The sequence below is a fragment of the Mchenga conophoros genome, linkage group LG1 (genome assembly GCF_057382185.1).
Source record: "Mchenga conophoros isolate Kocher_MC1m ecotype Shallow Benthic linkage group LG1, M_conophoros_male_GT1.1, whole genome shotgun sequence".
In the NCBI taxonomy this organism is placed as follows: domain Eukaryota; kingdom Metazoa; phylum Chordata; class Actinopteri; order Cichliformes; family Cichlidae; genus Mchenga; species Mchenga conophoros.
The window spans coordinates 31,852,016-31,878,277 of record NC_140526.1 but is presented as its reverse complement, the minus strand read 5'-3'; the positions used below and the strand labels follow the sequence as shown (position 1 = coordinate 31,878,277).

Genomic DNA, 26,262 nt, shown 5'->3' with positions numbered 1-26,262 from the left:
ATTTAAAGTCAAACTCAGGTGGAGACCAAAGTCTCAAGAGCACAGGACAACTTGCATTCTGCAGATGTCTGCTCTTTGGAAAAGTGCCCTGTTAAAAATCGCCATGTGCTCAACTACTTTCACTCCATTGGAAACGTTAAATGCCAAATCCCCCCTATGAAGGTGTGGGGGGGGTAAAAAAAAAAAAAAAAAAAAAAAAACACGAACCCCTCCCATTTTGCCGAGGATGACTCAGCTTTCGTGAGGTGTACTGTTTAGAGCACCTTAAAGGGGTGGTGTGACAATACACACTGATTTGTGTCGTTTCATTTCGCCATGTGTGCCTGCTACACACAGGGGGAAATGTTTTTACACTGCCAGCTTCACTAACTGAGAAATGGCTTAATTTGCATTGTTAGCAGTCCCAGTGGAAACCAATTAGTAGCTGTGAGCTGACCGGTTGCCATTTGATTTCCTTTCTGCTTGTTACACAGAAGCATATTTTGGAAATAATTAATATTATGTAGAAACAGAACTGTGAGTAGGCACAGCTCACTGTCCAAGTGACATTTGTCACCATGTGCATGTTTGAAAGGCCTAATTTGCCCTTTTTGCCCCCCCGAACACTTCGGGAAATTAATAAAGCTTATAATGTCATTCTGTAATAGGAATGACTGGGAAAGTTCGGGTGGTTGTAGTGTCGGTGGGTGGGTGTGGGATGTGTGTATGTGTGTGTGTGTGTGTGTGTGTGTGTGGGGGGGGGGGTGATCCTCAATAGCCTCTAGGTGTTTTACACACAGACACACTCACACACCAGCTGTTTTCATCAGTGTGATGTTGTGGTGCTGAAAGCCAGGTGAGTGCTGCCTCCCTGTGTTTGCATGCACTAACTGCTGCCACTCACCCAAATGACAAATGTCCCGCTGTTAATCTTAACATTACTAGGGTTTAAACTACCCTGCCTCGTGCCCAACAGCACGATGGCTCTCATTACAAGGCCATCTAACTGTCATCATGGTATAGGTAATACATTGTAAAAGCAGCTGTCTGGAATATGGCTCACATCCCAAATCTTCATCATCACAGTACTACAGTACAGACAATTGACTTCTGGTTAATACACTAATGCACCTGTAAGCTGGTGCCAATTTGGTAAGGGCCACTGGTCACAGGCACATGGTTTGTCTTTATACAATAATGTGAGGGCCTTTTTTTGGCAGTTTCTGTGATGACATGACTTGAGTGAACCTTTATTGTGAAGGGCATCACTCAGTATTTGTGCAATACTGCTGTTTAAAATACACCATTAACAATGCTAATGTTCTCCTATGAGAGCAAACACAGCAGAAGCAAAGCACATTTTTAATCAATGTTTATTTAAACTAAAATACATCCTGGATTACCAGGAGGACAGAAATACAGCAGATTAGCCTGGTTTTAGCTTTGAGGCACAAAGGAAAGATCATTACTAACAGTGAGAGAATATCATTTTCTACAGTGTGTATTAAATACAATAATATAGTCGCAGTTTATAGCAGAGTAAAAAAAAAAAATCTTCATTTACAAAAACAGAGACATCAGTATGTATAGGAATAAGGCTGGAGGAGACAGAGTAGGTCCAGTGTTACAGTTGATGACTTTGGCATCAGTGTATAAAAACAAAAGGCAATAAAATCAAAAACAAGACGCACTTTCGTTTGAACAATATCAGTGGGACTGCTCATAATCACAAACTCCCTTCAATGAGATCAGTGTTTACACCTAAACTAGTCAAACCGTGTTTAAAGGCTGGTGTTAGGACATCAAATGGCACAGTTATGGTGCTGAGCAAGGCACTAACCTGTTCACCTTCATTCTGGCAGAAAATGTGTTCTTAGGAGACTTAAAACATGATCAGACACGTCTCAGTAAGGAGACAGATTAGGTAATAAAGGCAAAAGTATTAACAGCTCATAAGAAAGTACATATGTAAAAGAAAATAGATGATATATATATTTGTTCCCATGTTTAAAGGTCATTACAGAAGAAGATCTAAAACACAGGACTGTCTTGTTAATGTGGAAACTAAACACTACTGCAGTTGAAGAGGGCCCCAGAGGTGAGCTTGTTAAGCTATGCTGATGGAGAAAAGAAGCTGCTGTGACCAGGATTAACATTTTCCTGCAAAGTGCCAGTTTTACTCCACTGATCTTTACACCACTCTCGGGTGTAGCACCTGGTCTACACATATAAAAGTACATTGAGGGAATCCGAGTGGAAGAAAACTACAATGTTTGAGTCCCAGGGAGGCTGTCTCACACTAATTTACACAATCAGTTAAAATTCTCATCAGTTTCTCTCTGAGGCTTTTTCTCACAGTGCTGTGATCTTGAAGATGGAGCTGAGAGTGCAATTTGAGAGCCTAATTACTTCAAGAAACCTTGTAGTGGGTTTTTTTTCTACCCTTTGTTTACCAAAATGAGATGCTCAGATGTGCAATTTGATCCCTTGCCAAACAAATCCTCCCCTATGCGGAGGACAAAGAAAAGAACCTATGGGCTATTTGAGTATGGCATGCGGTGATGAAGTTACCTCCTTCACTCACACATTTTTCTTCTTTTGCTTCTCTTAGTACGGCTCTGCCTTTAGATTTCGATATAGGCAGCATGTAAACACCATCCCGATGATCTGGGGATTAAAACAGATGAAAATAAAAACGTAATTTAGAAAAGCTGTATTCTCCATAGGTGTACATACATTTATTGAGTCTCTGTGTGTAAGCACAATGCTAAAGGCATTTTCTTTATTTTTTTTGCTCACCTGTACACAAGCGATCCCAACACCGACGGCTCCAATGATCTTCAGGTGGTCCAAGATGAAATTCTCCAGTTTAGTGATGCAACCACCCTAAATGAAAAACAAAGATTGTCTTCATGTTGCATCAGTTGATGTGGGAGTGTTGCTGGAGTCTCACTGCAAACAATGTTATGTATACAGTTTGGATGTGATGGCTGTTCTTTTTTCTGCTACGCTCACGCCACACCGCCTCTATGCTGACATCTCGAGACATGAGAGAAATACAGATGAAGCCCTCCCCACCCCCACCCCCCGACACCGTTCACGCACTCACCTCCACCTTGTAGATGTTGGATGGGTGGTCTCTTATACCGCACATGTTGGTGATGGTCTTACAGCAGCTGTCAGGCACCTTCCTGCCTTTTGCACCAGAGCGAATATAGACGCTCTCAGCCCAGTCAGCTGAACTGTTGCTCCCACAGCACTTGAACTGATGGAGGAGATGGAGGAAAAACACTTCACTGACAGCAGGAAAGTATAAAAGACTCAGACAAACATCCATGAAAGAACTGGTTTACACTGATAACAAATAATTAAGTGTTGCACTTCACTTGAGCAAAACTCTGCATACGTGTTCTCTTGGTTCAAAGCATTATTACGAGCATTATAAGATGATTGATTCCCCCAGTAAGGCAAACATTAGGCATCAGCAGGCAGTTTGCTTGGCTTCACGTTAAAACTGGAAATTACATTTATGTAAAACCTTAATGTGCCATTTTTATTTTTATTTTTTTTAGCGTTTAAACAAAGGGGTTTTTTATACTGCAAGTCAGTAAGTGGGTTTTGTTGACTTTCGATAGAGTCAGAATAACCATTTCCCACATTCCTGTCTTTAAAGTAAACTTAAGCTGGCCTAAATAGGCTGATGATACCTTGCAGTAATCAAATCAATCATGAATTCCTCTCTCTGTACACCAAATATTCTAGAGTCAAATATGTATAATTGCTAATTGGCCAAACTGGGTCAAGCAGCAGATCAATCAGTAGCAGCAAATCTACAACTGGCTGAGCAAGGTATCAAACTGTGCATGAACGAACACCCACAAACCTCAATGACGTGAAGCAACACTGTAAAGAAGAGCGGACCAGAATTCTTCTACAACGATGTGAGAGACTGACAAGGTCACGCAGCAAATGGTTACTTTACGTTATTGTTGCTAAAGGTGGTTCTCCAAGCTACCGAGTCGTGGGATGTACTTAGTTGTGAAAACGTTCTTTTTCACATGAAGATCAAATAGTTTTGATATCAAAATCGAATTCACAATCAAATCTGATGGCAAAACTTGAAAAGCTGCACTCAAAAAGGCCCGCTGTAAAGTAAAATACAGTTGTGATTGAAATGTGAATTGTTTTGCAAATCCAAATGTTGTTTCCATATTCAACGGAGGTGCAGCTCCTGCTCAAGATTTACAACTCAGTTTGAGCCAATTGTTTTATTTTTAAAGTAAACTTTAAGATTCACATTTTCCTCATATTTACTTTGAGGGAAATGTATGTATGCATGTATACTGTAGTTCTGTTCTCATACTGATGCTATTTGAATATATGATAAAAATGACTCCATTAAAAGAACATTTACAAATTCCTTTAATAGTGCAAATTCATGTTTTTTTGGAAATTATGCAAAATGAAGTTTAGAAGAATGACTACATGTTGATGTGTGAAAGACAAGATTTTATACTCAAAAACTAAGCAATGAGTATAAAAACTAACAGAAGTCTTAACAGCACCTCAGATTTACACATTCCTTAACGCACTGTCAGCTCGTTTGGCTAGAAGAGAAGGTAAATTACAGCAGAGAGTGCAGACCAGTCCATCATGCTTAGATGAAGTCGTGGACTGAATTGGATTTACTTTGACTCGCTCCCATCTCCAAAATCTCTAATCTGATGAGATGATAGGGTAGCATGAGGGCTGTCCAATCAACAAACCACATGTGAGTCCATGTGACTTTGGCTTGGAAGTCCAGGTTCATTTGCAATATGAAAAAGTGGATGCACGCAACAACCTAAATTCCATCCACGCTGGCCAATGTAGAAATCCAAATGTGCAAAGAAATCTCACAAAGCTGCACAACATTTGTGTCTGGACTCCTTCATCCATTGCAGACACTTACCTCCTGCTGCAGCTTGTCTACAGCCTTGGTGATGTGCTCGGAGTTTGTTTGATTATACTCGTCAGTCATGGTCTTCTTTAGGTTCTGCTTCAGCTCATCATTCAACTGTTCAGAAACACGCACACAGGTGTACATGTAGTATCAGCCAACAAAAATGGGAAGGCAGCACGACAGAGCATGACCTAAAGTGATGAATTTGTCGCTTCGACTACTGATTCTCCAGCACATCATAGCACACGGGATTTAAAATACACATCACGGAAGTACTTCTAACAACAGAGAGGCATATGAAGACGAAGCTAGTGTAAAATCAGAGGAAGTCTGTTTTTTGGGTTTTATTTTATTTATTTTTTTGTTCTCTAGACCAGTGGCAGAAAACGCAGGAGTGGAAGGTCTGGGGGGCTCAGTTTCTATGGCAACAAGCCAGCTGGGAAACCACTGTAAATCAAAGCATGAAGGAGATATCAAGGGAATGAATGATGAAGAGAGGAAGGGAGGGCAGAGAAAGATGAGAGACGCGAGGTGAAAACAAAGAAGAGGAAAGAAGAGGAGGTGTTCAGGTTTTCATTTTACCTGTTGACAGTTTCAGAAACACTGCAGCGGTGAATGAAAACAGTCATTCACATTTTAAAGGGACTCCGTAAGTATGAGAGAGCCAGTATGGGAGTGAACTACACCATGACATTGCATTAACCACATACGAGTATGAGCAAACATGAATTCCAGGCACAATGGATGGTCGCATGACTATGACACTGGGATGAACCACAGCCATTACCTGCATCTCAGTGCTTCCCATCTTTACACAGGAGCAGTTTAGTACTGCTGTTTTATTGAATACATATTCATTTAAAAGCAAGAACAGCATCATGGGTCTTTGATATACTTGAATTATGCTTTTTCTTTTGTTAGCTTGTTTTCTGTTAATGATAATAATAGGCCATACAAGGCTGGACCACCAGTTGCAATTTGCTGCTGAAGGTTGCTGGCAATCCCTGGGAAACTGTCAGCGTCAGTGACCCCCTGACAACCACTGCTTGCTAGGAAAAAATGTATTTCTGGCTATAAGCTGTTCCAGGAGGTTGCTAGCTGTCACTAGTAAGTATACGGTGCTGCACTGTATAAACCTACATGTGTTGCTAGTAGGTCGCTGTGGTTGCGAATCATTTGTATGACACATACAGACTTGTCTGCAAACAGTAGCAAACTATTCGCCAAGTCGTAGAGAAACTCTGAAAAGTGTGACGCACACTGTAAACAAAGACTGTTTACCTTCAACATAAAAGTTGCGTCTTGTGGTGAGGCACAACGTTTTCTGTTTTGCATTGCACTTTTTCAAGTTTTACTACAGTTTAGAGCAGCGGTCCCCAACCTTTTTTGCCCGACAATATTTTCACGGACCGGCCTTTAAGGTGTTGCGGATAAATACAACAAAATAAAACTAGTACCGGTACCGAAAAAAATAAGATTTATTCATAACACACGTGAAAAGACCCAGGAAAACAGAGTTAACGATAAAAAGGATAACAAAATAACGCTGAAAACTGATAAAAACCCTGAAAACCATACATTTCACACCTGAGCCTCAACTGTCGCGGCCCGATACCAAACAACTCTCGGACCGGTACCGGTCCGAGGCCCGGGGGTTGGGGACCGCTGGTTTAGAGAGTAAAATGGTGAGTGTTTGTAGACAAGTCAGCTTCATTCATCAAACTATGGGCAAGCTCAGTACTTTGCTAGTGCCCAACCCTGTCACTCTTATATTACAAAGCACAACTTTAGATCAGAAACCAGCATGAATACAACCTGTTAAAAACAGTCTATGAATAAGGTGTGTATTTTAATACATGGCATCTGTTTGAAGTCTATTAACCCTTTTTTCTTTAAGATCAGACCAGCAGTGAGCTCATTTTACAATTTACTAGATATTTGCTAGAGACAAAATATAAAATGATTTTGGAAAGAACACAAAACGAGCTTTACAGGGATATCATGTTGTGTCATGGTACTTCTGTCTGAACACAGACAGAATAACCACCTCTGCATAGGTTTGACCATGTTCACTAAATCTCAGCCATTTGGGGACAGAGAGAAATTTCAAATGGCTCCTGAAAAATGAGAATTATTTTTGTAATAATAGTGAAAGTTAAATGGTGAAGGTTTGCAGACAAGTAATTCATGCAAACTATGAGCAACCTACGGAAGCAGCTCGCAAACAAAGCAATCACAAAGAGGTTTATGATCATGTCTGATTACAAAAACAAAATAAAGTCTGAGCAAATCCCTTGTGCAGAATCTGTAGCTAAAAATGGGTGCGTTTGTGAATTACAAGCATGTTACATGAGTTGTTCATCTTGGTATCGTTCTCACAACTTATTAGCAGAGAGAGTGAAAAGATTAATAACAGGGGAAGAGGCTTTAGAGACTTTAACACAACTTAATGCTTGTGAGAATATTTTGAGGCAAGTAAAGTAGACAGAGCTTTAGGAAGCGGCACACAGCCATGGACCTCAGTGGCTGCTCATGAACTGTGCATTAATGAAAGAGGCAGTTAAAGTGAAAACAGTGTACCTCTAGACTGAGAAAAGTCCTGTTCCTGAGCTACAAGCCACTTATAAGACTAAGCGGGGTGGGAGCGATGTTGGTAGAGAGCAATGTCATGTTAATATTCCTAAAGGAAAAATGCTTGTCATTTGCTCTTGTTTGCAGTGCAGTCAGTATAACTCTACAGTGGTACAGCAGAAATGTGCCGAGGGAGGCTGTCAGTTTTAGTTTAGCTTATACATTAACTACACACGAGAAAATAATCACTTGAAAACCAAACCGTGTGCATTTAGTACACAGTCTGTGGTGTTTCTACTTTTTTCAGTCATTAACCTGCCAGTAAGGTTCTTCATTCTTTAGTGGAGTGAAATGAAATAAGTTTGAAAATTCTGTGTATTTGAGTTCAAAATCAAAGCAAATGCTTTGAAATGATTCTGACACAGTGCATTCAGGCTTATTATGTGTCCTGCTGCAGGCATTTTTCATTCCATTTGGACTCAATGTACCACAAGTAATATGGGCAGTCAGATATTTGTATTTTTAATGGGCCGTCTTATACGGCCTTTCTGGAATCTCGTTTCTCACGCTGGTTTTTGTCGTGGTTAAAATTACAGCAGAGCACATGCCATGTGGGAAATGAAACAGTTGTCTGTGTATTATTACAATGCTTTTGACTACGTGCTTGGATTAGGAGACACAACACATTTGTCAAGCATGCTCTATTGAATTTTTGCACAATGCAATATATGCTACACACCTTAACATCATTTTTTAATATCAGATGATGATTTACTGTAATACAGCAGACTGGAGTCGACGCGAGATGGTAACACAGATTTACTAAAGATGCTATAATAAGTTACAAAATGCTAACCTGAGTTGAAATTACATTTTTTGTCATCTAAAATAAATATCCACTCTTGCAATATCTGCCACCTGCTCCTCCTTCAATTTCACACATACATACATTACAAGAAAGGTGTTTTTTTTAATGATACAATGGGAATTACCTGCTGATAGTAGATATAAGCAAGGACACCGGCCAGGATCTCCAACAGGAAGATACACAGCAGCAGAATGAAGTACTGGAAACACAGAGAAGAAGGAATTACAGTTAGTGGATGGTGATAAAGTGACACGACCAGTTGGTTACAAATGTGATGTGGCAGCTTGCGGGGCTGCCTTTGACACCACTTGAAACATGATTCTCTTAAGCCAGCTTGAACTATGTTTCCTTTCCAAGGCCTTGTGTCATCCTTCCTTGAGCAAGAATAATGTAATCAAACCCACTCATGCAGCAAAGTCATCCACACAGCACTGTTAGAGAGGTAGAACCAAACAGAAACAATGCAATGGCAAAGGGTTGGCTAACTTATATTAAGCTGTCTATCAGAAATACAAAAACTAGACAATGCAGAAAGTTGCACAGTCACACACCTTTGGAGGAGAAATGTTCCTGCGAGTATAAAAGTGGTGGAATGATGTGGGTAATTGTTTCAGTGAAGCAAAAGCTGTCTGTCTATCTATAATGACCAAAGAAAGAATTCTATGCAACAACCTCCCTTAGAGTATTTGATTACGCTCACGCATCATTACGCAGCATTAAATTGTCATTTTAAAAAAAGTTACACATTTAAATGACATTATTTCAAAACTGTTATGATGCTGTCTGTCAAAACAAGAATGTCTAATGTAGTAATGTACAGCTGATATAAATATTGTAAGTAGAACTCTAGAACTCTAAGGGTAGTAAATGGCAGAGCTTTACACAGACAAAAATTTCACACATTCGGGAAATTCACAAGACTGAGTGTTTATGGCATTCATGCATGTAGATATAACCCAATCCAAGGACGGTATTATATCATACAGGTGGACTTAAGAGCCTTGTAACAGTGTAAAGTAGATAAATGACTCTGCCAGAACATAAAACAGATGACAAAATTACAATAATACCGTTCTCTGCTTAATCATCCACTCTTGTTCTGCTCTTTTGCTCTGAGTAAGATTCCAGGATGAAACTGCAAAACTTTTGAGTCACTGCAGAGTGGCACATGTCACAGAGTTTATCATTTGCATCTGATTCGTGACCAAGCCCATTGGAAAATTAGGGGGAGCGTCTGCCTTTCAAGCCAAGTGAAAAGTTGAACTTCTCCTCTTCAGAATTAAAGACAAGAAGAGATTATTATCTGACCCAAACCTTGGCCTAAATTCCTCTGGACTGCTGCTTCCACAGGGGAGAAAATCAGCCCGGTAAAAAGGACTTGGGCCTTTGATTTGATAGCTGCTGCTGATTAGATCTCCGAGCAGCTCTGAGCCTGAATGCTGAGCAGACTTCAAGATGCATTTGATGCAGTGTTGAGGGTTTGAAGAGAAAGACAACACATGAAAATACAGATATAGTTTCGTTTTTTTTAATCCATGCACACCTGGCATGATGTTGTTTTTACATCATTTTCCTCCCATGATTGGATTAATCTGGATTTGATACTTACCACGTGTAAAGTGATCTCATACGCGTGTATGAGGACATCTGTGGGATGACTTATAAAGGAGACACTGCAGGATTAGATACGCTTTTATCGCATTTTCAATGATATTTCACATCTAATTTCTCCTTCTTTAATTTCCGGAGACTATTGAGTTAGATAATATATTTTAGGTGTAAAATGTTCTGCTGCAAAAAGGAAAAAAAAAAGTCAAAACAATGATGAAAACTTGCTTAAAATGTCTCTGATGTCATCTGAAACTCTTATTAGGCAACAGGATTATTAGATTTTTCTCACTTATATTATACCCCAAATATAAATCTGTGGTTTTAGTAATAACATTCCATAGAAAAAAACACCTTCCTCCAATTTATGATTATATATGTAAATATTTTAATATTTTATATATGTATATATTTTAAACATCAATCACAACATCACCTGCAGCCTACAGTATATACAGTTGCAATTGAACATACATAGAATTAAGGCCACTTCCCTGATACTGTGACATAACTGTGTCGTGTGGCTCTGCCTGTTCTCACTCCTTTGCACACAATCGCACGCACAGCTTTTCCAGACTGATCCCACACGGACAGTGACGTACACAGGGCGTGACAGAGAACTTGTTGTTGGCTATAGAGACAAATTACTGACTGCATCGACTTTGCGGGCCTCCTCGAGATCTCAGGCACAGTCTCTCTCATTTTACGTCTGCGCTTCCAGTCTTCTCCCGGGTGACTTAAGGGTACAGGGTAATTACTGCCAAAATGACTCTCAGCAGGTTCATATGAATAAAATGCTTTCTAAAGCACTGTGTTGGCCTCAGACTCCACTGCATCCTTTCCATGTAGGCTTTCTGACTGAACTACAGTTTTCTTTTTTCTCTCACACAGCTAACTTATCAGAGTCAAATCACTCGCACATTGCTGTGGTTATTAGAAAATATTTGAACAGATTTCTTTGGCTTTTAGTGTCCTACTTTGACAGCATGTGTTTTACTCCAGAGTGTATGTAACATTTTCTCTCCTTCATCTGAATGTACCTCCGCCACAGTGAACAATATAGTGCTGCAAAGAAGAAACCCATATTTGCATGCACATCAATGTTTAACTGTGTCTCCATTTCAGGTTTTATTGGAAGCGTAGTGCTGCCTTTACAATTACTAAGCCTGGAGCAACAAAGTCATGCTGAAGGTGACTTTTAATCGTACCGATCACAGTTGGATGAGTGTTGGCCTTTCAAGGTACTGAACCAGCCACCTTTTGTAATTTAGTTGCTAGCGGGGCGTGTAATCGCCTTACTCATTAAATGCACTTTGCTTGCTGGTGAATGCAAAGGTTCAGCTGCATTTCTTAAAAATGTTGATTATTTAAAAAATATAAAATCCTCAAACTGGAGAAACTTGAATCAGAAGTCCACAACTTTCTGATAGTGGTTATTAGTTATTTAGTTTTTTGTTTATCTATTTACCCATTACCTGTAGTTTAAGTTTTTTTATTGAATTCTCTCAACAGGTAATGTGCAAAAGTCTTGAAGCAGCCCTCTTGAGCCACTTTTTCAAAAGTCTTTAAAGTAATCTTGAGCAATAGCTCTTCTGGCTTTCTAAAGGTCTTTCAAAAACCTTTGCACATGTTGTTTGTCAAGCCACTTAACACTGACCTATGATTCAATCAAGTATAAAAAGGCACCCAAGTCAAAAGATGAACCACTGTTGTGCCTACACTCAATAAATATAAGAATAATTTAGCAAAGAGCGATTTTGAAATTCTATCTTTATGCACTTTGTTTTTAAAAGACTTGGTACAATATGAAACACATATTGGTTATTAGGTAGTGATGACATGATATTTTAGGCTCTTGTTTTTTCCATGTGGACTGAAAAATTATCTTACCTGTCCAGCTCATAAAAGGTAAGTTGGAAAAAATGCATGCAGGCAATATCGCCAGCAAATGTAGCTGAATGATATTAAAAATATATAAATAAATAAGATGATCAGTCAAATTTATTATAGAAGAGGGAGACGTCAGCTGCACTTTTATGGACGATTTGAAATTCATAAATAAAAGATTCTGGATGAAGATGTCCTAATGAGTTAAAAATGCAAATGCCTCCAAGATGTAGCGACAAGATGCCATGAATTTGCTTCTTTTGATGTGCAACATAAAGTCAGGATGGTGTACACACACACACACACAAAACTCCCATTATGTTCTCCATGTTTGCTCTCTCTTGCCAAGTTCATTCCTTCGCTGTGATTCATGGCCGTAATCCTAACTCTTCAAAATGCACCATGCATCAAAAAACAAGCACACAAACACAAACAGAGAGACTATTCAAAGATGTCAAACTAAGCACCAACTCTACGATTTAGACCACAAACCGAGACCAAGCTTTACACAAAGAATTATGTATGTCATTATTTCTGCCACATTTAGATGTATTTACAGGAGTAGGAATGGCTTTAACACTAACACCAAATTTTTCTTCTAGTTTCTTGAAACCTATGAGAGATCTCAGAATCAGCTGTGTGGCTTGTCAAATGTTGACAGTGATCTTTAACCAGGTTGCAAAAACCCACCAGTTAACAGAACAGGCAGGCTGCAAGTTTAATTGAACTATAAAGTAGCCATCATTAACCTCTGCTTCTGCATGCAAAACTGTCTGCCTGTTGACTGAGATAAATATAATTCAAATGAAAGAAAGAAAAAAAAACAAATATAGGCAGATAAGAAAAAAATGATTTGAAGTAAAACCGATGATGAGAGACGGTGCGACTCAAAGTGGAATGACTGCTCCAGTTTTTCATTTGTGCTGGTATCTTTCATATCAAACACATCAATACCTTGATTATTAATAACAAATTGTAAGCAGTTTTTGTGGTCTTTCAGTTGATACACTAATGCCCTATATTGTAAATGCATTAAGAAGTCAAGGCAAACACAGAAAAGGGAGAGAAGGGCAGAGACCAAGGAACACTCGAGCTTGTAACATGTGCAGTCAAACTGCATGAAGTCAGTTTCTCCACAGGTGGATCCGGCCTCTGTTTGGACTGCTTTCCATTTGGCTCTGTCATTTGGAAAGCAAAAGTTTCTCTCTGCTTTCCCCGAGTCATTCCTTTGTTCTTTTGCTTTTCTCCAACAACACAATGAAGTTGTGTGTTTGCAGACAGATCCCAACCGACTCTTCCCACGGGACAGTTGTTCTCCTTTGTCCTTCTGACTTCTCATACTTTGCACAGAGCATACATCGCAAACATCTTTACTTACTGTCTGACAGGACCTTCGCTTTAATTAAAAGGCAACTGCAGTGACTTTGTTTAAGTCATACAGCTGCAGAATGTCCTGATGACGCCAAGGCTGGATCAGCTTTTTCTGCTGTTAGAACTTGTGACCTTTACGGTACAGGACTGTGCTGCCAATCACCGCCGCTCTTGTGTACTCTCAGCAGGTACCAGGCACTCACCGCACACAAAATATAACAACAACAGTTAATCCGCCTCCACCCCCCCCCCCACCCCCACCCCCCGCCCTTATGCTCACCCTCTTTAACAATCTCGATAGCATCTCTCCTTGTCGACAAGTTCATTCTTTCACCGTGATTTATCGCCCTAATCTCAACTCTTCGAGTTGCACCAAGCATTTCAACCCCCCCTCCCACACACAGAAAAACGATAAGAGGTGGTGCACGCATCTCGTTATGAATCAAATAAAATGGAGAAAGTGGGTACTTCTTCATGTATTTTACACAAATCTATTAGGCTATTTAATTACATTTTGAAACATCGAAAGCCCAGATTCCCATCACTCGTTGCTCTGAGAACTACAGCCAACACCCACATTTGAGTGTATTGTTCTTCAAAATTCAATAAGGACAAAAGCAACAGACAGCTCCAAATCAATTATACTCAACAAAAAACTTTCCTAATCATCAAGATACCAATCTTGATGAGGTAACTAATCTTGTTTTTCCATTTAACTAGATCGTAATTCCACTTGCATGTGACTGAATATTTTTCGGTTGGCTGTTTCCAGATAGGAAATTAAAGGGAGTCTTTTTCAGTAACTTTAGCCATTACAAACAGTGCTGCTCATCACTAGCGCACTAATAAAATGCAAGAATAAGATAATGTATGAGCACCCTACTGGCATATGAGGCTATGCAGACAACAATACCTTTCCTGCTTCCTGTGAGGGAAGAATCAATGTCATCAATAACACATAACTTTGTTTGAAATGCTATTCTTGTACTACAGAAAATACTTACAGTAAGTGGACTTATGCCAATGAAGCAAAGCTGTTCTGGCAAAGCTTGTAACACAAACATTTAAGCTCTGCCCACAGTGGTGCGCTTGCATAAGTTTACCATGTGGAAATGTTTGGATGAGCACAGTGAGCGTTTGTGCAAGAGTGGGTTTCTATGCGTTTCTATTTTGAGCTGGTTTTAGTGCCATGCAGGTGTCTCTATTGGCAGAACCCTGTGCTGAGTCTGTGTACGACGTGTGCCAAATCAAATATGGGCACACGCTCCCATCAAGTGTTTGTTTGGTCTGAAGTGAATGCAACTGAGGCTGACACCTCAACCTCGACTGCTCTCATCATGTCTGTGTGTATGTCTGTCTGCATAGTACTGTGTATAAGTCTTGAACTACCCCTTTACATTGTATTGTCGCATTGCGCAAATATACATGGAATAAGGCAAACAGACATGTCTTATGGCCACATTTTTTTAGAAACACCGTGATCTTCAAGAATAATTCTCCAGGCTTTTTTAAGGGCATTAAAAGTGCAAAGACGCTGGCTGCCTTTTGTTCGATTCTCTATCAAGATGATTAACGATGAGGAATCGAGAACCGGTTCTTGTAGAAAACCAGTTCCAGGTAGTCCAATTCCTGGGAATTGTTAGACTGCCTGCTTATTGATACCAGTTATCGGTTCTTGCACTTCCACTACAATCTGTTGATTTCAGTTTGCATGTCAGAGGAGGAAAACACCAACACAGTCTAGAGCATGAATATGGCCATTTACTTTTATTGCACAAATGAATGAGATAAATAGTAAAGTGGAAAACTGCATCCAGGACAGAAACAGCCACATTATGCTACTAACACAACCTCGTTTCTTTACAAGCATTTACCAAGACAAAATGCTAACGCTAAGCTAGCCAAGAACCCAAAATGAAAGCTGAGTGAATGCCGAGCCCAGCAGTCAGACCCTTAACTCCAACAGGTAACAAACTGATGACCCATCAGCAGAGGTAACGCGTTACTGTAATCAGATTACTTTTTTCAAGTAACGAGTAAAGTAAGGGATTACTATTGCAAAATCGGTAATTAGATTACCGTTACTTTCCCGTAGGAACGCTGCGTTACTAAAACCGTGATTTTTTTGCGAGAACGTCTCATGACAGTGACGTAAGCAAGTGCGACGTTGATGACAACAGCTGTGTGCAGATCAACAATGGATAATATATCGAGTGTGGGAGAGAGTATGAGCGTGCGGCGTTTAAAGCGTGGAAGTACTGACCTTACTTTGAGTTTGATTCCATAAAAAGTGACAAAAACATTAGTGTCCATCGTGCGTGGGAAGAAAACTTCTTTTTACACCGAAGAAAAACCCCTAAACTTCCGAGCAAGCACCGAGTGCGCTACGACGTAATGGGAAACTCACAGAGAAACTCGCGGATTCTTCCACTGACCGCGGCACACCTGCACCAGAGCAAACCTCCGCCTACCCTATTCCTGCTTTACAGGTGAAAATAGAGCAAAAGGACCGCTAGTCTTTGATGTTATTTATTTTCTGCTGTGTTTTACTTGCATCTATTTGAAAGACTGAGTGTAAACACAAAACATATTTTATTTTATGTGCTGGAATGTGCAGAAAATAGGTTTAAATATTAAACAAATTTCTTCCAGTCAGAGAATGTTGCATATAATTAAATTTTTGCTTGATGCATAAAGTTTAAAGATTAAAACTAATAAAACAAGTTTTAAAAAGGGACTTTTCCATTTGATTACATTTTGTATGATGGATTATGTAGAAAAAGTAGAATTGGGCTGAAAGATCTATCGCTTTATCACCTCTTCAGGTTGTAAATCGTGTTTTTAAAAAGTAACTAAGTAACTAAGTAATTAATTACTTTTGAAAATAAGTAATCAGTAAAGTAACGGGATTACTTTTTTTGGGGAAGTAATCAGTAATTAGTTACTGATTACTTTTTTCAAATAACTTGACCAACACTGCCCATCAGGCTGCAGCCTCACTTTCTACCTGTTCATGTACCTTGTTTCTACTAAGAGAAAGATCTTAGAGATGTGTGTCCTCATTAAGGATTTAGTAACATGAAAGTAAAGTAACGACTAGTATAACAAATGACTTTTTCCTGGGAGTAATTAAGGAACATTATTGCATTACTTTTAAGAAAAGTGTCCAGTGTAATATGTGTAATAATGACTTTTTTGACTCATGACTCCTAATCACAACAAAGAGGGGAAATACCTCAACAAACACGCAGAAAACATTTGCACCACAGCATGCAACTAATCTGTATGAATGCAAATTCTTTACTCCTGCTTAGTATTGATGGTGGCTTTCCAAATGGAGGTGGTTACATTGTAGCACATACTGTACATACTAAGTCATAGTACATGCATACATATTTACACAGTCTGGTTCTTGAACTGATATCTATGCTTCGAAATGCCTTTTGTTCTTAGTTAACTGAATGTCCTTCCTGTTCTGTACACCAAGGCAGTTTTAGAACAATATTTGCTGTAATGTAATAAACTGACCAGTCATTAAGCAACAGAACAACAAGTTACTGTTTATGATGTTATTTTTTTATTGTTTATGAGCTAATACTGTAAAGTGCAGTTGGCTAAGAAAGTTGAACTCTCTAATTACAGATGGTAGTAGGAGGAATATACAAAATGACTTACAGCCTCTGTCATCCTCTCAGTTTTTGTTTAAGCGGCACAGTTTAGCTGTTACTGTTCTACTCTGTGATATTTTCACACTCGTATGTTTTGTCTCTCTACCTTGACGTGATCTCTTACCGCTCTCAGTAGCCTTTTCTGCTCCTTGAAGGTGGCACAGCAGCCCAGCACGCCTGTTACCATGACGATGACTCCAGCCAGGACCAATATGTAGGCGGAGGCAGCGTAGGTCTTGGAGGAGAGAAGGCTGATGTAGTCGCTCTTCAGGACCAAGGTCCAAACACCCACCGCCATTACAACGCCCCCTGCCAACTGGGAGAAGAGCACATGATGAGTTCAGTTTCTGCCAGCGGCCAGCCTGGGAAACGAGAACCACGACTGTGGTGCAGAACACTGAACAACACTGAAGCTGAGAGTGATAAAAAGGTTTCAATTATTAATCTCCCAAGTCGGCTTCAGAGTGACAAAGTAGGAGCCTAAAATTAATATCTGTCAAAAATACGACCCACCGCTGCCACACAGGATCCAGACCTGAATCAGTTTCTGTTGCGAGATAACTGAAGGTTGGGGTTGTGGTGCTGTGGTGACATGTTTAAAGAGAATACAAACTCAGCCCCAGCGACAGATCAATCGTTTCTCGACAGAAAGAATTTGAAACTAAATCACGCACTTTAACTGTTTAATGATTTTCATTTAAGGAACCGCTGCTTCTTTGTTATTTATAGTTCTTTCTGGACGGTGACCAAACAAGCAAAGTAATGAAGTTCTTGGCTAGGCTCAGGCTCGAAGAATTGTGAATGACATTTGTTTGCTGTTATTAACATTTTACGCATTAAATGTCAAAAATAATTGCCTAATTTATTCAAATAAAACTATCATTAGCTGTGGCACTTCTTTAACAATTTTCAATTTCAAACATTTTTAAAGCAACCATATGGTTTACTGCCTGATTAATTAAAGAGAATTAGTCATTAAACCCAGCACGAAACTACCGCCATTGTCTCACATCTTCGGCATTACCCGAGCTAACAGTTAAAGAGAATATGAGGAGAATTAAATCAATACAATATTAGCAAGACGAGTCAGCAGATGGTGCAGCAGTGCAACAGAAATCTGTCTTCATGCCAAAGCAGTCAATCTAACTGCCTGCCTAATTTAGATTTAATTTAAAAGAGAGGATGATGGCCACAGAAACTAGACACTGACTCAGACAGAACCACACCCAGAAACAGTGGCAGTAAAACACCAAACAAAGGTGTAGCACAACAGCCTTCACTCTTCACTCGTAATCTATTTATACTGTTTACTTTTAGTGGCAATCAACCAGTAGATTATATTGATTCAGAGTGAACCATCGTTTTTAGGGTTGGGCAGTTTGGCCTAAACCATGCCATCAAAATTCCCCGCACAGCACATCAAGTCCACTGGACCCCTTTGCTTTAGGGTTCAGGTTTTTCTTTAGTTTATTACCTCTCTGTATTCAAAAGCTGTATAAAAGACATGCAAGCTTTAGTGACCCCCAGTGGCAGCAAGCGGTAATAGGGGAAGAATCTGACAGTCGAGAAGGTCTGAACAAATAGGAAGCTTCCTCTGTCTATCTTTAACAAAGTTTAAGTTATCACTGATCCCCAAATGTTACATTTCTTTTTAATATTTCCTCCAAGGAGTAGTTTGTTTAAAGGGCAACGTACTGCACTGTAATGTAGTGTCTGTTTGTTTGTATTTAAAATATTGTAGATATGAAGCAGATGTTTGATGATATTTAAAAGGTCATATACAACACAAAATGATACAAATAGCAAATCCTTTTATGCATGAAATGTAAAATTTTTGCTCATTTTTAATCAGGGAGTGTCCTGAAAATACTGTATCAATGTCACAACTGTAAAAACTAAAACCCCAAAGATGTAATGGTCCAAAAGAACCCAAACTGATCTTGCAGTGTTTTTACTTTATGAAAAACCTGCAATGTCTGAGTAAATCTTAATCTTATTTAAAAATATTTACCTATTTTGTTCTTCACTCAATTTGAGTTCAATCTGCGTGTTCAGTTCTCTTCAAATTTGATCAAACCACGCACTTCAATAAAAACCCAGACACTGTGACCATATGTTACTCCTGGGGTAAATGGACGGCTGCCATTTAGCGAAATGCTTTATAGTGTGGCAAAGTGTTCATTTTGGTGTCTGAACTTCAGTCAAGATATTTCTGGCTGCAATGACTGTTGCTATATACCTTTTTCCAAACTGATTTAATAACCACCAGAGACCATGTAAATAACTGCAAGGCAAATTTCAAACGATTTGGTTTAGTGTGAAATATTCACACGGCTGTAACTCTGGCACTGAAGATGCTCTATTTGTCTGCCAATTTGAGAAAGATCTGATTCTTTGGCAGACAGATGATTATCACATATGGGCAGAGCTGCAAGTGTGACTTCACACCAAGAATGAGTGGGGTTCAGACAGTAAGGGTGCCACACTGATGTTTGACTCTTATTTTACACACGCATTCAGATGATGAGTTCAGAACAACACATTCTTGACATTGGAAAGTCTGAGGGAAATAAGGCTTTGAACGCATCGCCTTTGTCCTCTGTAAAAATATGCAGCTTGCCTTTGACTACATGAACTGGAATAGCAGCAGGCATTTATCTACTGCCCAAATAAAGAAGGCTTTGTTAATGTCCTCAGAGAGGGTTTTCGAGCCAATTTCTCCTATTTATATCATATTACCAAAAAGAGCTGGTTAATATGAAGGTATACTGTGTGTATGCATATTAGTGTGAAAGGAGAGAGACTCTTACACCTTTAGTTTGTTAAAGCTTGTGTGAAAACTTGTGGCTTTCAATTATTTTCCCCTCACCTGATTTGTGGGGGAATGTTGTTATAATTAATAAAATTAGCAGCTAAGCCAACAGGTAAAACATATACAATTCCATTGGATTTCTTTAAAAAAAGAAAAAGAAAAAAATACCCCTGTATTGGTGTTGTTCTTACATCATCTCACCAGCCAGAATCCACCAGAAGGGTGTAGAAGTCACACATGCTTAAGAGGCAGTACCAGCAGTGGGAGATAATATATTTAAAGCAAAGAAGATGGTCGTGACCAACGATGGTATAAAGTACATTCTAGGCCCCTTGTATGCCAGAAATTATTAAGCTAGGTGCCTGATATCTATTTACACGCAAATGTGTTAGTAATGTCTCTTTAAATGGTTCCCTGTGACTGTATTTGTGGTTGCTTAAAACAAAATATCGCCCTCTGCTGGTACTGCAGCTTACTGCAACTTGAACATCCTGTCCATTTCACGCTTACGAGAGGCAAAGCGTGACATCCACACAGTGGACCAGCATCTATTACACGCTTTGCTGTGACATTGCGTTGCATCGTAATGATGTCAGCACTGCAACTGACCAATGACACTGCCTAAGCATTCAGTTAGCATTAGCAAGAAGTTAGCTAATGCTATTAACGAACTATCACTAGCAAACTAACATTAATAACCTAAATTTGGCTAACAGCAAAACTGACTTGATAATATATTTTTATATTGCATAAATTAATAAAGAAAACACTTGAAATACTTACCAAAAGAAGTAAGTATTTCACGATAACGTGATTGGTCAGTTGCAATATTGATCCTGGACCAACATTATTATAATGATGCAGGAACAACACCACCACAGTGATGTCAGATATAACAAAAAAAATCTGTCCAAAGCATTTGTGCATCTGTGCTCAATGCAAACATTTCAACAGTTAATTCCTCGGCACAGGCTCGAGGTCGCTTAAATGAAAACTTACCCAAAAGAGAAAGTTGAAAGCAAACAGCAGGTATTTCAGGCAGATGGTCCCACATGTTTCCTTTTTCTCCTCTAAGACCCCCATGCTACAAGAGACAGCAGATTTTCAGTCAGTTATAATGATTTCATAACGGAACAGCATTTTCAGTTCTGTTTATACAGTCAGTACACAAGCACTCACTACAATCTCCAGCTTTCACACATACAACTAATAACTATAAATGTGATTATAGTACAAATAAAAACGTATTTTACTACCATTAAACAAAGCCATTATCTTACACCTTTAAAAAAACAGAGCAAATTTATTGTCTAAGCCACCGGTTGGTAACCTTTACAATCAAAAGACATTTTTGTGTAATTTTTAACCAAAAGAAATCAATGTGGAGTCACAAAACATATTTGAGCCTAACAATAAATCTTTTAACATGTGACTACTCTGCAGTCACTGCTCAAAAAAAGGGAAGAACAATGAAAAGAAAAAAAAGTTAAAGACCAACGAGAGATGAAGCATACCAGTAAGCTAACAGCTCGGGTGGTGAACAAATGAATGTGCTTACTGTTGTTTTCCATGGCAACCTTTCAATTTTTTGTTTTTGGAATCCAAAAGTAAGCAGATAAAGTGCCAGGTGATAGACTATAGCTATGACAAGCATTGTAGTTAACAAAATATTAAAACCTCTTTTTAATTTGATTATAAGTCACACAGTTTTACAACTGCAGAATGTAAAGAATTGCTAAAGAAAGTATAGAGACATAAAAATGTTAACATTCATGTTCATTTCTAAAGTTATATTAATATAGTTTTTACCAGAACCACAGGAAGCCACTGAAAATGGGCAAAAGGGTCACAGGTTTGAGACATTATGTGAACCCTTCACACACTGAAAACACAAAGTTACTACTTTGATTAAAGTCAGAATATAAATTTAAACTCTGGCTGCCATATAAATTGATATTCTGACTCACTGTGTCGTCATGTATGACAATCAAAATCTAAGAAGCTAAGACCAGAGGAACTTCCCATCACTGATTACATTTTAAACTGTGCTGGGACTGGAACACACTCTTTGGCTTGATGGTTAGACACTTTACCAGATTTCTTCTGTTAAAGTAACAAAACACAAACATACCAAAGTTAATCATATGGTTTCACAGGGTTTTGTGCTAGGGCTGATACATTTCAGATTCTCAAGGTTGCCTTCCAGCACTCTGAAATGCCTCCAGTGTAACCAAAATGCTGCTGTACTGATGGGAAGTAGCCAGTGAGATCAGATTTCTCCAAATTTTATTTTCTCTTTCTTAATGATCAAGCTTCGTCATGTCTTAAAGACCTCGTATCCCAACAGAGCACTTTGCTCTCTGAGTGCAGGCTTACTTTTGGGACCTAGACATTCCAAAAGTAGAATGAGAGGAAATCTCCTGATAGCCAAAAGTGTTGATTGCTTAAAAAGTGAAGCAGGGTCTTGACCTTACTATCTTAAGTGCCCTGAGATGACTTATGTTGTCATTTGGTGCAATATAAATAAAACAGAAAAGGAGTGAAATATTTTAACAGGCTTTTAACAAATGAGTTGTTACAAAGCTAATGTAGTATGTGGGGGAGTGAGCACCAGATCAGCAGTGTAGGCAGAATCAGCAAGCTGAGTTATTACATGTATATGCAGAGAGATCCATGACTAAGCAGTGAGTAGGAGCTGAGCAGTAGCCAACGGCTGCAAATTATAACCACCCGCTTCTTAGTTCTTTAGTGCCTGATACCAGGATCCAACACTTGTTTAATATTATATGAATGTTTTAAACAGAGTGGATTTCATAAATCTTATTACTAATACTACAAATGAAAATCAACCTGCATTAGTGCTTAATGGCTACATTTTTTCTTTATATTTGATCCCATCTATATTTAAACACAGGCACTGTATTAAAATCTGAGAGCAGTCTCATTACAACTCCACTTCACAAAGTTTGAAGTTAAGTTTTATATATCCCATTGTCTAAAACAACATACTGCTTCCCTGTAAATCTTTGTTTCCCACATCTCCCATCCACTTTTTTTTCCACGCTACAAACTTGCAAGTCAGGCCCAGGCTTGCACTCCTCTTCTTTCCCATCTGCTTTCCCACCCCCACATACTGCAGACTACCGTCAATTTAGACATGGGCTGTGCATGAATGAGTGAGTATGTCTGGTCTCCGTTGGTTGGCCATCTGTTATGGTGGTCTCTCTCTTGGTGTGCTCCTGTTAATTAAATTTAAACAAGACATAACTGACAACTCCTCCTTTTGCTTTTCGGGGTTGGATATTAGTCTGCTGAGCCAAGAGGAGCAGTCATCTGTTTAAGTGTCTCAAAGCTTTCTTTTTAGAATGGAAAAAAGCACTACAGGAGAAACAGCACTTCTGTTAAGTGGGTTTACTTTCAAAGGGCACAATTCCACAGCTATGTGTCATGCCATCTTTGGTTTGTTTCAGGATGAGGTGTCTTTACTCATCAGGAAATTAAACAAGACTACCTCTTGGTAAATAAAGCCAACATGCACCACCTGTCTGACACACTCATGTCCATGAGCTAACAGCAGTCTTGTCTGCTGTGTGAGATTACAGTGGTGAATCACTTGGAACGGGTGCAGAAAGGATTTTTTATCATCCACATAAGTGTACAGATTTTTTTTAAAGTGCTACATATGTTGCAGGTTAGTGAAGGTTGATCAAGCATTTTGTTTGTACTTGATTTAAAGCACCAACCACCAGTTTTAAACATACATTTGATCACTGTATTTGACAGCTTTACATATGATGAGAAATGTTCTGAGAAAGGAAACTGTAAGATTTGTGAGGCCTGTCCCTCTAAGATCTCCCATATGTAACCTTCATTTGCTTTTGTTGCTGTAAACCACTCTAGTGTCACTTTCTAGTGTCATACCTATAAAATGTTGCTACTTCTAATTTATCTTTACATGCAAAAACTACATTTTAGAAATTTCCATCCAAAATGCTACAGCCTCATCCAACATTTCCATAAAAGCATATAATGTACACAGCAACCTGTTTGTGGACATTTTAAGACCTACGTGCAACCTACTTGTGACTGATGAAAACAGAGGCCCACTGTTTTTGGGAAGCTAAACATGTTTCAAAATTTACTTTTTACTCTTTTTAAGGGGAACCCTGCTCCGTTTTGGATGACATTCACATACACAGCACTGTACGTTCGGCTTACCACAGTAGTTTAACAATACATGTGTGCAAACTGGGATCGATAAGCATAAATCCTTCATTAATGAGCTGTTATAGCTGTGCGATAGTGTCATGTTGCGTTGAGATCGGCGCAGCTTCAAACAGAAAACCTAAAGCTTCGCGATAATACCAAGATTAGCCCATTAAAGCATATTAGCCACGTTAGGTAGCATTGACCACAAGGAAAAGTCCCCCTAGCTAACCATATCTATTAAATAAAACAAATGAAATAAAAGCAATATTGTATGTTTTTTTCTGTGGTTTTTAACTTACGTTACACATCTCTTTTGCTGCTGTAGTGTAAGCTAACGCTACACTTATAAAACTGTCCTTTGCGGCTGTAAATGTTAAAACAGCCATTCTCCCACTGACGCTACGTCCAGATGAACAGAATCAACTTTGGGGTTTTACACAGCCATGTTTTCCCCTCAAAACGACCTACTTTTTTACGCTATATCATCTTAATAAAAGAGTGCATGTAAGCCAAGCTTCCATCAGAAGCAATTAAACCTTTCGCTTAGTTCACAAAATATTCCAATACCACCTCAACGGGCCACTGCGGCACCGCAGCATACGCTAACCTTTGTACGCAGACTACTTCCTGTTTCTACTTACCTGCCGTTCTTCTAGCTGCTATCGACGAAACAAATGTGTGGGTATTCCTAAAGGACGCCTTTTCCAAGGATAAAGACGTTTTTCAGATGGAAGTGAAGCTAGAGGGCAGGGAATCAAAACGCTGAGCTCACGCAGTCAGTAAGGCTGAAGCTGCTGAGTGCTGACTCCACCCCGGGCCACCTTGCACGTTTACTGAGTTTTTCACGTCCCGGGGCGATGCTTTGTGTAGTAAGAGCAGACAGTCACAGGGAGGAAAGAGGGAAGCCGAGAAAGACGGGATCTAGGCTCTAAGTGCATTTGTAAGGCTTGTTAAAAATGCGGGACTAAACATTTGAGTCGCAGAAATATACTCTTGTATAAAGAGTATAAAGAAAGTTGAAGAATAATTACATAAGACTTAGCCTAGTTATTTTTCAAATATAATGATAAAACGTGAAACAAATCTAAAATTAAACACAGCAATCTGGGCTTATATCTTGCCCTATGAAGAAGTCACCTGTTGTCTCATTTCTAAGATTTAAAAAAAATTATATTTTACTAGTTGAGATTAGTATTTAGTAATTATGATTGATTCGATGCAATCTACCCGTAAAATTTTAAGTTAGATTTTATTTGATCACAAATCACAACAACAGTCAATTCAGTGTGCTTTAATATTGTAAAGACCCTACAATAACAGAGAGAAAACCCCAACAACCCTTTGAGCAAGCACTCTGCTACATCGGGAAAGAAAAACTCCCTTTTAACAGGAAGAAACCTCCAGCAGAAACAGGCTCATGGTGGAACAGCAATCTGCCACAACCAGTTGGGATGAGGGAAGGAAGACAGAGCAAAAGGCACGCTGTGGAAGCAATGATTACCAGCGATTACTAAAATCAGGGTTAATGGAATTGAAATTGAAAGTGTACGAAAATAAATTTCTTGGAGTGATAATTGATGATAAGCTGAGTTGGAAGTATCATATAAACCATGTGAAAACAAAAATGTCAAAAACCATTGCTATTCTCTATAAAACAAAGCATGTCCTGAACAAAAAAAAAAAAAAAAAAAAAAATCATTATACACTTTATTGTACTCTGTTGCTTCCACATATGACTTACTGTCTGGAGATATGGGGTAATGCATATAAAACGAACACACTTCCTATTTTCAAGTTACAAAAAAGAGCTATAAGAATTATAAACCAATCAAACTATATAGAACAAACTAACATTTTGTTTATTAATCTGAATACCCTGAAATTTTATGATTTAGTTGAATATGAAATGGCACAGATAATGTATAAAGCACAAAATAACTTGCTTTGCCCCAGTACTCAGAAGCTGTTCAAAGTCAGAGTCAATATGACTTAAGGGGAAAAGATTTCTTAAAAAACAAACAAACAAACAAAAAAAAAAAACAAGATAAGGACAAATATAAAGCAGAGATGTGTTTCTGTTAGAGGAAAACACATCTTATCTAAGGTGGAAAGTTTTTCTTCTTGTTTGTTTTTGCTTTGTTTTATTATTTGCTTTGAGCCCTGTGTACAGGAGCTGCATGCAAAAAGATCTTTTGTTAAAAGGGTTGGCGTAATAAGCAAGTGCTTCAGCCAATACCTTTTGATTAGCCTTGTCTCATGCTTTCTTGCTTTGTGGTAGATCTTTGTTCTGTCTTCACTGAGATATTTGAATGCTAATCAATAAAATCAAATTAAAAAAAATCAATTA

The 26,262-nt window shown here is 38.8% G+C and overlaps 1 protein-coding gene across 1 annotated transcript; it reads right to left on the bottom strand.

Annotated features, from left to right (window-relative positions):
* Window positions 1-1,334: 1,334 nt before the first annotated feature.
* LOC146583640 (CD151 antigen-like) lies at window positions 1,335-24,765 on the bottom strand. The gene is made up of 8 exons (XM_085275418.1): window positions 24,557-24,765; window positions 20,706-20,790; window positions 17,019-17,210; window positions 8,485-8,559; window positions 4,931-5,035; window positions 3,089-3,244; window positions 2,779-2,865; window positions 1,335-2,646 (listed from the first exon to the last, which is right to left on the bottom strand). Exons 2-8 carry the CDS (start codon window positions 20,787-20,789, stop codon window positions 2,587-2,589), a joined length of 759 nt encoding a protein of 252 aa, XP_085131544.1. The 5' UTR covers window position 20,790; window positions 24,557-24,765; the 3' UTR covers window positions 1,335-2,586.
* Between the last annotated feature and the right edge of the window lie 1,497 nt (window positions 24,766-26,262).